At 56.1% G+C, this 15,034-nt stretch overlaps 1 protein-coding gene across 2 annotated transcripts in view; it reads right to left on the bottom strand.

The window, feature by feature from the left end:
* Nucleotides 1–14,608, bottom strand: part of LOC102457218 (mucosa-associated lymphoid tissue lymphoma translocation protein 1-like) — a 44,594-nt gene extending 29,986 nt beyond the window's left edge. Inside the window, exons 1-5 of one of the 2 annotated variants that reach the window (XM_006128025.4) lie at nt 14,228–14,608; nt 11,926–12,041; nt 10,916–11,034; nt 9,090–9,243; nt 4,342–4,517 (exon numbers count right to left, since the gene is read on the bottom strand). In XM_006128025.4, the coding sequence (XP_006128087.2) occupies nt 4,342–4,517; nt 9,090–9,243; nt 10,916–11,034; nt 11,926–11,935 (459 nt within the window). In that variant the 5' untranslated portion in view covers nt 11,936–12,041; nt 14,228–14,608. Of the gene's footprint in view, nt 1–4,341; nt 4,518–9,089; nt 9,244–10,915; nt 11,035–11,925; nt 12,042–13,995; nt 14,203–14,227 lie in introns of those variants that run through there. The other variant, XM_075897461.1, reaches the window with a different exon arrangement.
* Between the last annotated feature and the right edge of the window lie 426 nt (nt 14,609–15,034).

Below are 15,034 nucleotides of genomic sequence, written 5' to 3'. Positions count from 1 at the left end.
GAACTAGGCGTGTGGGGGTGCTGCAGCATGTCCACGTTTTACCCAGAGCTCGGATCCCAGCCCCACGCCCAGGGCCCAGCTCCCGGCCCCACATGCAGGGCCCAGCTCCTGGCCCCACACACAGGGCCCAGATCCCTGGCCCCACACGCAGGGCCTAGCTCCCGGCCCCACGCCCAGGGCCCAGCTCCCGGACCCACACCCAGGGCCCAGCTCCCGGCCCCACACCCAGGGCCCAGCTCCCGGCCCCACACGCAGGGCCCAGCTCCCAGCCCCACGCCCAGGGCCCAGCTCCCGGCCCCACACCCAGGGCCCAGCTCCTGGCCCCACACGCAAGGTCCCAGCTCCCAGCCCCACGCCCAGGGCCCAGCTCCCGGCCCCACACGCAGGGCCCAGCTCCCAGCCCCATGCCCAGGGCCCAGCTCCCGGCCCCACACGCAAGGTCCCAGCTCCCAGCCCCACGCCCAGGGCTCTGTTTTGCTACATGCTGTATCCCAGCTGCCAGCCCATGCCCAGGGTCCCACCCACACCCCTAGCTGTGGCGTCGGTCTTGGCCCCATCGCCCTTTCAGCATCCCCCCTCCCAGAACCAAAGCCTCTTCCTAGCCCGAGCTCTAAGGGTGGGGGCACAGACAGGGCAGGGCAGGTGAAGTGCTCACTGCTAGGGGACTGGTGCCCGTCCGTGAGCGCTTGTGATGGGCGGTTTCCTGGTCAGACCAGGACAACGAGGTGCATGGAGAGCCCGATTTGAACCTTTGTCATGGACAGAGAATACACAGGAGCCCTCCCAGAAGACTGATCACTTCTGCTTGGCTGTCCAGAGCGCCGGGTTAGACAAGGGTTAAAGAAGAAATGGGGGGGGGGCCTAGAGTCCTGCCCTGGAAGGGGGTCCTTGCCCCACGCGTGCCCCAAAGGGGTTAATGGAGGCTAAGAAAGGGCCAATTAACCGGGCAGGGGACTAAGGTGGTTTAAGTAATCCCGGGGCTGAGCAACAGGGAGCCCAGCTGGGAGGAATGAGCTGGGTGGCGCTCAGAAAGGCAGGATGCTAGTCATTTCCTGGAAGGAGGGAGGGGTGGCTGGGAGCTGCAGAGCCAAAGTAGCCCACAGGCAGGAGGAAACTTTTGGGCTGGCAATAGCGGGGGCAGAAGGTTAGGAAGAGCTTGGGAAAGGAGCCGTCAGGACCAGAAAGGAACAGGCACAAGAGGCTGGTGAGAGGGTCCCTGTGCTGGAAGCTGGTGCAGAAGGCGGGCCTGGGGGAAGTGATGGGCTGGGCAGTGAATGGGCAGACAGCCTGAGCCCATTCATAAAAAGAGACTTTCCCACCACAGAAGGGGAAGACACGTGACATGCAAGAAGATGATATCACTTCTCGAAAGGGCAAACCCACAAGCTGCGGGCCAGGAGAAGGCAGGGCACGGGGCAAGAAGCACGGGGCATCGGACCTGAGATCAGCGACGCTGCAGAGCGAGCAGTAGGAGGCGCACTAGCAGCGAGCAGCTGACCCTGTGACCTGCCCCCAGGGCTGCCCCGCTGTGCTCAGATGCTCCAGCCACAGACGCAAGAGCATGCCAATGTGTCCCATTCCACGTGACCGTCTCTGGGCAAGCTGTGCTCAGCGTCGCCACCTCCATGTCTGGCCAGGTCCTTCGTTCATTCCTAGGACTGCTGCCCAGACGGAGACTATCTCATTGCCTCTGTAAACTCCATGGGACGCCCACACCTTGAATAGTGTGTACAGGTGTGGTCCCCTCATCTCAAAAAAGCTATATTGGCTTTGGAAAAGGTTCAGAAAAGGGCAACAGAAATGATTCGGGGTTTGGAACGGGTCCCATATAAAGAGAGATTCAAAAGACTGGGACTTTTCAGCTTAGAAAAGAGGAGACGAAGGGAGAGATGTGACGGGGTGAAGCAACCCCGCACTGATCAAAGGCACAGGGAGTCCCGGGAGGAGGGGCGACCCGGCGGAGACAGCTGCCGCGGGACAGCTGGGGAGGGTGTTTGGACCCATTCGGGGGATCACCCGGGGCCAAAGGAGGCGCTGGCGCAGAGGACGCTGAACGCAGCAGCCGGGTAGGTGCTGGTTGATGATGTCACCCACCGGCACGGCAGGGTGTCATAAAATGGCGCCAGCAGGAAGGGGAAAGGGGGGAAGCCGGTGGGGGAAGAGGGAGCGATAACGCGCCAGGGAGAGCGCAACTTCCCCCTTTTTGCTCCCAAAGGCGGCTTGTGCCCTCGGCAAGGAACCGAGCCAGAGATGCAGAGGTAGGAAGTGGCCCAAGGTGGGGTCGTGGAGTCCACAGGCGGACGCGTTTATGGGCAACTCCCCTGTCCTCTAGATCAGGGGTAAACCATCCCTGCCTTAGGGCCCTGGGCCGGGACCCGGGAGAGTGGGCAGGCCCGGGTCCCCCTACCCCACTGTCCGCGGCCAAGTGCCAACGGCGGAGAAAAGTTATACGCTAGTGACGCATAATTGCAAGGGGTGGACATTGCCCTGTCAGTAAAAATGGGTGATAACGATGACGGGAAAACATTAAAAGGGAGTAACCAGTAAGGACTCTGGACTGGCCTCTTTAGACATGGTGGAGAATGTGGGCAGGAGCCCAGCCCAGCGAGAAGGGATAGAAGGAGAACAACAAGATTAATTGATATGAATATGATTTTGCCCAAGGGAAAGTAGAGATGGAGGTAGCGAAACTCCTCGAATGGTTGATGAACAACCAGTGGCAACGGCAGCAACAACAGACCCAAGTGTTGCAACAGATTGCCGCCCAATTTCAGGAGCAGCAGCAGCAGCTGATCCAAGAAATGCGGGAAACCGCTCCCGGAATGGAGGAGCCCGGAGTGGAGGAGACAGCCTATTTGGGAAGGAAGAAGGACTGAATGTCAGCAGGCAGTTACCAAGCCAGTTGTCTAAATTGGGACCCCAAGATGACCCGGAAGCCTTTCTGGTCACATTTGAAAGGGTGGCCACAGCGGCCAAACGGCCACAAGAACACTGGGCTGCCCTGTTAGCCCCGTACTTGTCGGGACCAGCACAACTCGCCTACCGGGGCGTGTGAGCCAGGGACGCGCTCTGTTGTTATAAAGTGAAGGAGGCAATCCTCACCCAACTCGGCGTTTCGCCCGAGACATACCGGCAGCGGTTCAGGGAGGCCCGCTACAGCTCGACGGAACGGCCACGAGCAGTAGCCGAGCGGGTGAAAGAGGCGGGGACGAGGTGGTTGGAGCCAGAAAATAAATCAGCACATCAGGTGGAGGAAATGGTCATTTTAGAGGAGGATACTCCCCCCTGAAGGCCAAAGGTGGGTCCACTACCTTAGATGAAGCTGTCACCTTTATGGAGCACTTCGTTGCAGCAGCAGGGGCCGAGGGTAGGGGGAGGATGCCGAACGTAACAGTAAGCCACAAAACCTCCCCACCCAGTCGGGGAAAAGGCACCCGCGCTGCCCTTGGAGCCAACATAAGACCATCGCAAGTGCTGGAGAAGAGCTGGGAATAGAGGTCTATAAAATCAAGACTGGTATGGAAAAAGTGATTAAGGAAAATTACTTATTCCCACAGTATAAGAACTAGGGGTCACCAAATGAAATTAATAGGCAGCAGGCTTAAAACAAAAGGAATTTTTTCTTCACTCAGAGTACAGTCAACCTGTGGAACTCCTTGCCAGAGGATATGGTGAAAGCTAGGACTTGAACAGGGTTCAAAAAAGAGCTAGATAGATTCATGGAGGTTAGGTCCATCAATGGCTATTGGTCAGCATGGGTAGGAATGGTGTCCCTAGCCTCAGTTTGTTTGGAAATGGGTGACAGGGGAGGGATCACGTGAAGATTATCTGTTGTGTTCCGTCCCTCTGGGGCACCTGGCATTGGCCACTGTCGGCAGACAGGACACTGGGCTAGATGGACCTTTGGTCTGACCCAGTCTGGCCATTCTTACGTTCTGCAAAGTCTCCGCCACCCAAGGGACAGAGCAACCATCCAACCCCAGCAACCCAAATAGTGCAAAGAGCTTGCACACTGCATTGAAGGGAAATGTGCCTCAATCCAAGGCAGCTCATCTAAAGGCCTGGAAGCTGAGGGACTCCCAGCTACAACATCCCGCAGGGCTCACCGGGGGCTCTGGTAACCACGGTGATGGCACACTGCTATATCAGTCACTCACAGGTCTTTCATGCCTATTCCCTGCCAGCAGCAGATGACATTCCAAGCCTCACACCCGCTTTCCTGTGACGGACAGGGATGGGGGCAGCTCTCTCATGCTCACAGCTCAGCCATAGACCCTCTCCTCCCCTCCTTGCACCGCCACCCGGAGGCCAGGCGTACGAACCCTCTAAAGACAACCGTACCAAGAGTTTCTTCTTCTGATGCTTCATGGGGATCCCATTGTGGTACCACTGGTAGTGTGGGGCTGGCACCCCCAGTGCGGCACACTGCAGCAGGAGCGGCTTGCCCACCTTCACCTCTGGCGCGGTGGGGTTCAGGACTATGACTGGTTCTCCTTGCCATGGCACAGGGAGCAGGCCTGGGGAGTAACGTTAAACCTCAGTTAGAGCAGTTCTTTGCTACCTCGTCAGGGAAGAGGACCTGGGGCTCCCCAGAGCCGGAGGCTGTGCTAGAACCCCAGCGGTATAATGGCCCCCGGGTGTTCCACGTCCCCTCTGAGGCAAGGCCTCTCAAGTGCTCCAGTTAGGGCATGTCTGGAGCGATGCCTCCTGCCCTACCCCAGAGCAACCCCTGGCGTGGTCTGCAGCACACAGCTTCCATCGAGAGGGCCACGCCATGTGCCTCAGTAGTGCCCGCAGCCCAGACTCATGCTCACCCCCTACTCAGCATTTAAAGCAGCCGTGCCATAGAGTCATAGACTCCAGGACAGATGGGACAACTGTGGTGCCGTAGCCTGACTTGCTGTGGAGCCGGGGCCAGAAACCTGGTCCACAATAGGCCCCAGAGCAGAGCTTTTCGAAAAACATTCAGTCTTGGTTGAAAACCTGTCCCTGATGGAAAATCCACCATGAGCCCTGACAAATTGTTCCAGTGGGTAATTACCCTCACTGTTAAAAATCCACTCAGACTCTCAATTCATCACAATTAGCACCCGCGATTAATGGAAAACAAAATGAACGGGTCCATTTGTAAAGGGTTAATGGCATGGAGCAGAGGCAGGGGGGAAGGGAAGCATCCGTGGCGGGAGGGCTGAAGCCTCAGCCAGAAGCTCTTGGGGAGGCAGAAGCCAGGAACACTGTGCCCCAAAGGGGCAGGAGCTTGGGGGGAGGGGGTCAGATGCTCAGTGAGGGGGTGGGAGCCTGGAGCGGGTCACAAAGTACGCCACCATCTTTTTTTAAGTCTAACTTCTCCACACTCAAGGTTTGAGAAACACTACCACGGAGAGCAGGGGCCTGGTGAGCGCAGCTTCCCCGTGCCAGCCTCCTCCTCTGCCGCACGCAGAGTCCCTGAGGTAAAATCCATTCCTTCTTGCAAACAAGGGTTCCCTCAGTGGAAAGGAGTTATGTCAGAATATCCTAATAATAATCCCTCGCCGCTGGAACCTCAGCTTTCATGAAAGAGCTCGCACTCCCCTTCGTGTATAAGCTGAACTGAAATGCTATTTCTTTTATTTTTACACAGTAAATATTTGTAATAAAATCAAGCAAGCACCGTACAATGACTTGGTTGTCACTGAAATCAATATTAGAAAATACCAAACACCTCCAGACTGTTGTTTAACAGTAGGATTACAACTGATTAATCACAATGGTTTAAATCTCATCATTCATTTTTTTAATCGCTTGACGGCCCTAACATTTACCCCTAATTTCTAGTCTGAATTTGTCTAGCTCAGTGTTTCTCAATCTTTTTTTATGAAGTACCCCTTTAAAAGAAATTATAAGTACACCAGCACCTACAGACACACACATTTTTTTTCTACCATTGCAACACATTTGTTTAAACAACTTAATCATAGCTGGGCAGGAGATGACATTTTTGGGTGTAAAAAGTACAAAAATAATAAAGCGCTGTAAAACTTGAAACAAAAATTCAGTTTTCTCCAAATTTCAGTTGTGTTGACGTATCCCCCAGACTTGTCTCGAGGGGACTCGTACCACTGGTCTGGCCATTGGATGGAGCTGGACCTTTCTTGGCTACTCCAAAGAGCCCATGAGTAACTATTTGCTCCCTGTGTAGATTCTGAGACAGTCACTGTCTCTTCGTGGAGCTGGCTGGATGGCGCTCTGACAGTTTGACCCGTGTGGTGTTTTCTAAAAACGTACTCATTCTCAGGGCTCTTTTCTGAACTCTCTCCAATGAATCAACATCCCTCTTGAAGTGCGAGACAGCAGCTGCGTCAGTGCCAAACCCAGAGGAAAAATAACCTCTCTGCTCCAACTTGAGAGTCCCCCATTTATGTAGCCCAGGAGCACATTTCAGAGTGACCCCTACTCAGGACCGAGCCCCCCATGCTGCCAAGTGAGGCCTGAAGTCTTTGCTCCGAGAAGTATACACTGACCTTTAGCCTACATTGCATGGTATTGCCTTACACCCAGTTTACAAAGCAATCCAGGCCACTCTAAACCACTGACCTTCATTATTTACCACTCCCTCAATTTTTGTGTCATCTGCAAACTTTATCATTGATGCTTTTATGTATGTTCTTCCCGGTCATTGATAAAAACGTTAGACAGCACAGGGGATCGCTGCGACAGGACCCGGCTCAAAACAGCCCTTCAAGGACAATTCCCCATTTACAGTAACATTTTGAGACCTCCCAGCTGAACAGTTTTTAACCCATTTAATGTATGCTGTGTTAATTTAATAGTCTAGTTTTTTAAGCACAGTATCAGGCAGTACCAAGCCAAATGCCTTTCGGAAGTCTGTTATCTCAACATTATTCTCTTTAACAACCAAACCTTCAATCTCATCAAAAAAGACATCAAGTTAATTTGACAGGTGTTTCTGGAAAACAGACCATGTTGATTGGCATTAACTACATCCTCCTCCCTTAGTTCATAGTAGAAGTTCCCGCTCATGGATGGACACACACACACACACACAGATGCACAAGCTCTCTAAAATAAACAGTAGATCAGAGATTCCCAAACTTTTTTATATGGCAGACTGGCAAACCTATTCACAAACTTTTGGTGGACTGGCAACATTATATTTGCGTATTCATTATGCAAATATATATGCAAATAAAATGTTACCAGTCTGCCAAAATAGGTACCCTAGCCCCAGCAGCTGCTGCGAATAGCCGGCTTCAACTCTGGCAGCCGCCAGCCACACACACGGGTATAACCCAGCCCCATGGGCGTGACCTGACAGTGTGCTGTGGCCTGGCAGCCAATGGTTTGCGGCCCAACACTGGTCCGCAGACCGGTGCTTGGGAACCACCGTAGTAGATTAATCGCGTCCCATATCAGTCATTCCATTAGCAAAGTCACGCTGACGTGCCTGCAATTACCCAGACCGTCCTGTTTCCCCATTATGAACACTGGCTCAGCATTTGCTCGCTTCCGGTCTGCAGGAATTTCCCCCGGCCAAGGGAGGTCATCAGGAATGGTCTGGCGCACTCCACAGCTCACTTTGGGATACACGTTCTCTGGAGGCGCTAATTGTAAAATGTCTAACCTCTGCAGCCGCTGGCTGACTTTCGCCGGAGGTATTAGAGGAATGGAAAGGGTGGTCTCATCCCCACACGATGAGACCACACCACCTGCTTTTACCCCCAAATACAGTAGTGTTTTCTGCACACTTCTGGCACTTCAGTTTTATTAGTGATGATTCCAAAATTTCCTTCTAGCGCTAGGCCAATAGCAATAGTAGGATTCCTTTTATTCAAAATATATTTCGTTTTTACTTTTACTTTTATTTTTACAACTCTGCTGGCCGTGGATTTCTTTTAATCCTCTTGCTTCCTTATTGGTTTTCTACATTTCCTAACTACTAATTTATATTCATTATTATCAATTTCCTCTTTCTTCCATTTGTTATATATCAACTTATTTTTTACAGCCTGCCTTCACTTCCCCTCTAAACCAGGTTGTTTTCTTTAACCAATTTGGCCTTCTTCCTCACTTGTGGGATTATGGCTTTTTGGGGATTTAGTATGGTTTTCCCATTATCACTCACTTTTTTCTGATTAAATTATTTTTTCCTGCTCCTTTGGCTCTTAATTTGTTTTCATCTTGGAGAAATTGACCCAAGCACAAAGTAAGTATATTATTTATGGTCCCTCTAATTTTTTTCACCCATGTGTGGATTAAATTTTATTTAATGCACTGAGGCATGTGCATATCTGTACCACCTGCTGCCAGCTGTGGGCATTCTGCTAATCAGCTGGGTGGCCACCCAAGCATTCAGCTTATGGGAACACTGTATATCATTGGTCAGGACTTTCATCTAGTTGCCCATTATGAATGTGATCAAGACATGAGCACTTATACATAAGCAAACATTCATTTTTAGATCTGTGATCATCTTCTTTTTCTTTATAGGACCTTGTCATAGCAGAGAATTCCCCCATGTCGGCTGCACACTTCTGGAGTTAGGGAACTGTCCTCTATTACCTTTGGAAATTCCAAGGATGATTAGAACTGGCAGTATGCGACCTCCAGCATATGCCACTCAGATTGAATGCTCCGTGGTCACACAGCTGTTTTTCCTACACGCTGAAGATGGGTGCATAAGGAGCTTTCCCTGGTGTGATGGGAAGGCCTGACAGACACTAACTAATAAGCCATTTGTGCTTTATCTGCTAATTCGGGTTGTTCATTTTGCTCCCTCTCCCTTAGCTTCAGGGATTTTCTATTATCCAAGTCCCTTGGCTGAATATGCACCCACAGTCCAGCGGAACGCTGGAGTGAGTGTTCTAAACAGGAGACAGGAGGATCCAGAGCCACCCCCTCGGGGGACGAGGACAGGTCTCTAAATGGTTTGGGAGCACAGACCCAGTTGACAGGATCCCATTGCTGCAGCCTGCTCTCCCTGGGCTGGCCTAGCATGCTGCCCGCCCGCGGGAGGGTGTCTGTGTTCTCCGGGAGGGTGGCTCTCACGAGAGGGAAGCGGGCTGTGTGCAGGGGGAAGAAAGGGCTTGTACCTTTGCCAACATGCTGGTGGACCTCTACTCTCACCCAGTTAGAGAAGGCGACGTTTTTGTGCAGGTCGTTGATTCGGCAGATGTAGAGGCGGGTTTCCCTTGCCGTGATGAGCAAATCTGGCTCCGTGGCCCCAGCAATCGGGCAGCAAGCAGCCTGAAAGGACAAGACAGCCCCTGGGCATCCTGTCTTTTCCCCAGGCGTGTGGAGAGAGCCACGAGAGGAGAGAGGTGGCAGAACCTCCCTGTGTCAAGCCCTGTCAGCCAGACTGATGGATAACGCAGAGCCGGGGCGGGGCGAGGCTTTCATACGACAGCGCCCAGCAGCCGCATGGCGTTGATGCATGACAGGTCTGGGGGAGCGAACGCGTCCCCCTCCGCCCCATTCTCTTTGGTTTTGGTTCCCTAGCCACCTGGTTTCAAACCTGGCCAGCTCCAGGACAGACCCAGCTCTATTGCACTGGGGCTGAAGTGGCCCCGTCGTGGGGACGGGGTGGATCAGAAGGAGCCAGGAAGCCAGAGCAAGGAGTCGGGAAAAGCCAGACGGGGAAATGGAGCTGGGATTCTCAGGCGGCGTGACGGCCTTCTGCTGGCTGCGTGTCAGCCCTGCCCCAGTGGCAGGATTCAGCCTCGCCAGGATGCCTGAGCCAGGGTGCCCTTTCCTGCCCCAAGATGAGCCTGCGGGCCGAGCAGGGGCCACACAGCCCGGCAGCCGGAGTTGGGCATGCACGCACGGGGGAAAGGCGTCTTGGTGGAGGGCTCCGCAGGCAGCCCCAGCCCGAGGGGGTGCCGGGTCGCTGTTCCCCCTTGGCACTGGGCCCTGCTCTGCTTTCTCAGCACCTGGGGAGCTGCTGTCTGGCCCTGGTGTCACCTGAGGCCTGTGCGGCCGCGGGGCCAGGCTCTGCGGCAGGGGCAGCGGCCTGGGGGCTGTGCCCAGGGCAGCTCTGGATCCGGATGCCGGGCAATGGAGGGTCGGGCCCTGAGAGCAGACTCCTGGTGTCCCGTTGCATGGCCAATCTGCACGGTCCCTTGGCGTTCCAGGGAACCTCCTGCCTCTCCTGGCTGGGCTCTGGCTCTATCACTGTTCCCTGGCTCCTCCTCCTCCCACCGGGACTTCACTGGCCCTGCCAGGGCCCTTCCAGCTCTGCTGCCTCCCTTCCTCTCCCTGCTTCCTTGTTTGACCACAACGGCTGTGCCAGGGCATTTCTCCCTCCCCAGACGGGAGAGCTCTCTTCTCCCAGGGCCTGCTGGCCGTCTGGTCCCTCAGTGCCCCGCGTTCCGCTTCAGCCCCTCTCTCTGTCACTCCCCACCAGCCCCCCTTGCCCTCCCTCGCCTCCTGCAACCGACTGGCCTCCCCACCATGGGCGCAGGTCCCCACTCCTCCCCGCCCCCGGCCTTCCCTCTGGGCCTGCACCTCTGGCTCAGCCGAGCCGCTGTGGAGAAACGCCAGGGGCTGGGAATTCCCCCTCCTGGCAAATCCCCGCATTTCCCTTCAGCAAACAAACCTATGCCTCACTGAACTGCTCCCGCGCCTCCAGCCACCAGCGAGGCTGCTCCCCGCCCGCCCCCTGCCCCTCTGTTCTCTACCAGCTGCCTCACAGAGCACGACCGTGCCCCTCGACGGCCCTGCCAGGCACTGCTCCTGCCATTGTCCCGCAGCCCCTCATCCGGCCCCTGCCCCCAGCCCTCCCAGCTCCTGGCCACGCGGCCGCGGCAGCATAGTACTGAGGAAGCTGAGGGGGGTAACCGATGCACGTGGCGCAGCGAGGGGAAGGCGGGGGGGGGGGGGGGGGGAACTGCCTCTGTCCTGCAAGCCGCGCCGGCCTTACCTGGTGCTGGTAGAACCACTGGTACCGTGGGGTGGTGCAGGCCGCGGCCCGGCACCGCAGCGTGAGGGAGTAACCAGCAGGGACGGAGGCGGAGGCCGGCTGCTCCGTGATCACAACAGCTAGAGAGAAGCAGACGCAGGGGTAACAGCAGCCTCTGGGGCAGAGAGAGGAGCCACAAAGAGCCCTGAAATGTGCAGCCTGCTTTCCCGGGAGTTGGATGGCTGGATGCTAGAGCTAGACGGAGCCCTGGCCCAGCGTGGGTGCACGGGATGGGAGCGAAGGCTGGTGCCCGGAGCTCTCCCTCATCTCAGGTCCCATGCAGTCCTCGAGACTCCCTGGACGGCTGGGTGAGAAGCCCCCTCAGTGGGGACAGGCCGAGGCCCTAGCTCATCCCTCTCAGCCGGCCGGCACATGACGCTGCATCATCCCCAGGACGCTCCTGCCACATGCTGGGCCCATCTGCTGTGGCTGGGCTCCTCGCCTGGAGAACTGGGCTCTGGCATCCGCTCTCCACGCCCGCACGGGGGTTAAACGTAAGGGCCACGGAGCGGGGCGCCGGCGCCCTGATCGCCAAGCAGCAGCATGCGCTGCGCCGCACAGCTGGCATTACGCAGAAATGCTCCGCTCCACCCGGCTATTTCGCCGAGCACCCTCCCACAGCGCTTCCGGAAGCACCAATCGTGGCTCCGTCGTTAAGGGTCAGTTAAACTTGGGGAGAAAAATAACCCCAGCCTCAACCCGCCTCCCCCAGTCACAAATCAGGAGCCACGCTCCAGAAACCAGGAGACTATTGTAAATAGCATGAGAGGGTAACACAGGCAGGTTCCCTTCCCTCGCCTGCTGGCGTGGGAGCGTTCCGGGCATGCATGTCCCAGTGTTTCTCTGCCGGGGGGATTGTGTGCCACGCTGGCAGCGCAGCGAGACGGGGGTGGGTTTCGGCTCATCTGATGTGGGGGCAGAAGAGAGAAACGGCTCGGGTGGGCCCTGAGCGTGGCGAAGGCGCTGCTCACCTTTTGGCATCGTTTACTCAGTGGCTGGTTCTTCCACAGGCACTGGCTAGGGGCTGGCGTCAGCAATGGGCGGGCTCGCTCCCTGGCCCCTCTCCCGGCTGGGAAGCAGCTCCTCCCTGGGAAGAGGCAGAGGGGCTTTGTGAGAAAGGAAGCTACTGGCCCGCCGAGAAGCAGCTGGCTGTTGCTATGCTACCCCGACAGGCTGCCGCAGCAACAGACCCCCAAACATGGGGGCTCCGAAGGGCCCCGGGGTGCCCAGTCGGTCTGTGGCCCCTTGATGCTGGGCAAGAAGAGCAGAAGGCAGAGCTGGGGAAGGGGGTGGCACTGCGAGGTGTGGGGGGGCTCAGCATTCCTGGGGGGGCGTGTGTTCTTCTGGGAGGAAGGGGCAGTGGGGCTGAGTGTGCCAGGCCGGGGGCTGTGGAGAAGCCAGCAACGGGAGGGAGGGCAAGAGCAGCCAGGGCTCCTGGGCCAGGGGGAGCCGAGGGAGAGCAGGAGGCTGCCCATGTGCCAAAGGGAAGATGGGGGCAGAGGCTGAAGACAGGGGTTGGTTCTGGAGCTGGAACAGAAGGAGCCATTAAAAGAAGTGGGCTAGGGAGTCAGGGCTTTCTTCCCCCTGCCCATCCCCCCCAGCCGGGCTTCTCCCATTTCCCTCCCCACAAGCTCTGCCCCACGCCTTGCCCCCCAGCTCCAGCCCTCCTTCTTTCACAGACCTCCAAGGACAAGCCCTGGGAATCGGGACTCCCTGCTAGCCCCCCGATCCATTCCTTCCACCCCGCAAGAGGGGGTCAGACCCAGCTGGGAGTGAGGGGGGGTGCAAAGGGGCTAGCTGCAGCTCCCCCTTCCTGGCTGGGTTCTGATCTGTGGAGCAGGTTAGAGCAGCCTTACAACTCGGGTGCTCCCGCCACACTCCCTGTGCCCGGGCATCTGCCTCTGCAGATCTCCTGGCTCCCCCCACCCCGCCACGCTGCCACAGGGCACAGTCTGTGCGGCAGGCGAGGGAGGCCGGAGGGCCACAGTGAGAACAGCCTGCAGGGAGACGCAGTGGGGCCGGGAAACTCCCTGGTGTCAAGGGAAGCTCTCCAGAGTAGCTGTGGCTCAGGGTGACGTGAGCAGCAATGGGACCATAAAGGAGGATGTGGCCGGTAGCACCACAGGTCCACGTGGCCTGTTGCAGGAGCAGAGCGGCAGAAATGCTCCCATTCTTTGACGCAGTGGGTGTGCTTTTCAAAACGGCCCAGGCAGACACAAACCAGTGGCAGAAAGAAATTCTGAGGGGCCACAGCCTCTCTTGGTGGGCCCGTTCGACCAATACTCCAGGGGCAAAGGAGGGGAGGCCACAGGATAGCCTCTGGGCCCCGGCCACCCATTCACACTTGGATCTTACGAAAACCCAGTCCTTGGCTGTGCTCAGCACCATCTGGAGCAACTCCTCTGCCCTCGGCGTCATGGCTTTGAGAACATGAACTGTACCAGGAGAACCCCTCGCTGAATGATCTGTCTCGCCACAGGCATCACCGCATTGAGATCCTCAGACGCTCCGGTGATAGATCCAGACCGCACGTGCCCAAACGCTGGGCCCTCGTCCCGCACGTATTCAGGCGTGTGAATTGTTGAACACCCAGGACTAGCCCCAATGACCTCAGAGGGACGATGGTCCTGTACACGAATTACTGACGTGCCGAAGGGTTTGCAGGATCACGACCTATTCAAGCTGTTTTCTTGAACCTCTACAACCGTCTTGCGTACATTGAGAAAATAAAACCCTTTCTGTGGTGGGCGTTGTTTCGGCTCCTTCTAATCTGTAGAAAGTATTACCTTACCACCGCCTGCAATATCCTCCAGACAATGCCAGGTGGCATGGAAGCTGAATGGAACAGAGCATTGGCTGCTTATAAAACCCTAAGAATAATCTTTAAACCCAGACCTGTCGGTTTCACCCTGCCTCAGGCCCCGGGGAGGAGCAGAAAATGTGACACCGAGAAAGTATCATTTCTCACATATTAATGCTTTCACATCCTCCATGAGGCTCAGAAGATACTGGCTTTCTTCAGCCTCCACTCAGACACGCACCTTCAGAGCTCTACCAGAGGAGCCCACTGCAGAAAGACAGACTCTTGTGACCCGTCACCAAGCCAGAACAAAGCAGACTCCGGCGTAGCAGGCAGGTCCCTGGCTGGCAGGCTGCTTGGGGGATCACCGAAGCCTCCCTGCGTCTGCTACCTTCCCCGCGAAGGAAAATAAAAAGAGCCCCAGACATCAGCAAGGGCAGGAACTCCCCAGGGGGAAACGCCAGGGAACTTACCAGGTGTTCGGCTCGCAGGAGAGCTGCCTCGCCACTGGCTGCCCGGAACGCTCCTGCCTGTGCAGTGATCCATCACTTCCTCATTTCTGCAGTCGTTCCGGTGAGGAGCCGCACAGCAGCGCCACAGGCTGAGTCACTAGCCAATCCCAAAACAAGTCCCAGCACTGAAAGTGAAACTGGGGGAAAACTTAGTAATAGATATGTAGCTGTGTTAGTCTGGTCTAGTGTGAGTGAGTCTCCTTCCTCCAGAGAGACTTTGAGACAGTTCGCTGGGAGACAGGCCTGCCACCAGCATGGGTCCCATGACACAGGCAGAGATTTTGGCATAGGCAGAGGGAACTCATCTTCCTGCCAAAGATAGGGACATGGACACTTCCAGGGAAGCCCTTAGAAAGGGACTTCCCAGCAGCAGCAGGAGGCTGCTTATGAATCAGCACTCAGATTTCCTTCCAGAAATCAGCATTTCTTAAGGGAGTAATAGCAGCTGTTAATCATAGTACGTCTCCCCCTCCTTTCCCTCCCACCACACATTCACTCTCCCTGCTGGGGCCCTCCACCTCAAACAGCTGCCCGGCCCTGTACCTAGGGACCAGCATTGCTAGCCAATAATCTGGCTCTCCAGGGAGGAAAGTCATCGCTCTTTTAAAGGCACTTCTGTTTTGCAGCTTTTTGAGTATGTGGCTTCAGAAAGGGGAGGGGAGAGGCCAGGAAAAGAACCAGAGACAGCTGCGTCGTGCTCTGCCCAGAGAATCATGGGAACATCGAAGGGAAGCTTGGATCACCAGAAGCCAGAGGTGATTTAGGGCC

The sequence above is a fragment of the Pelodiscus sinensis genome, chromosome 14, assembly GCF_049634645.1.
Source record: "Pelodiscus sinensis isolate JC-2024 chromosome 14, ASM4963464v1, whole genome shotgun sequence".
NCBI lineage: Eukaryota > Metazoa > Chordata > Testudines > Trionychidae > Pelodiscus > Pelodiscus sinensis.
The sequence above is the reverse complement of the archived record's forward strand: the minus strand, read 5'-3'. Positions and strand labels throughout refer to the sequence as shown.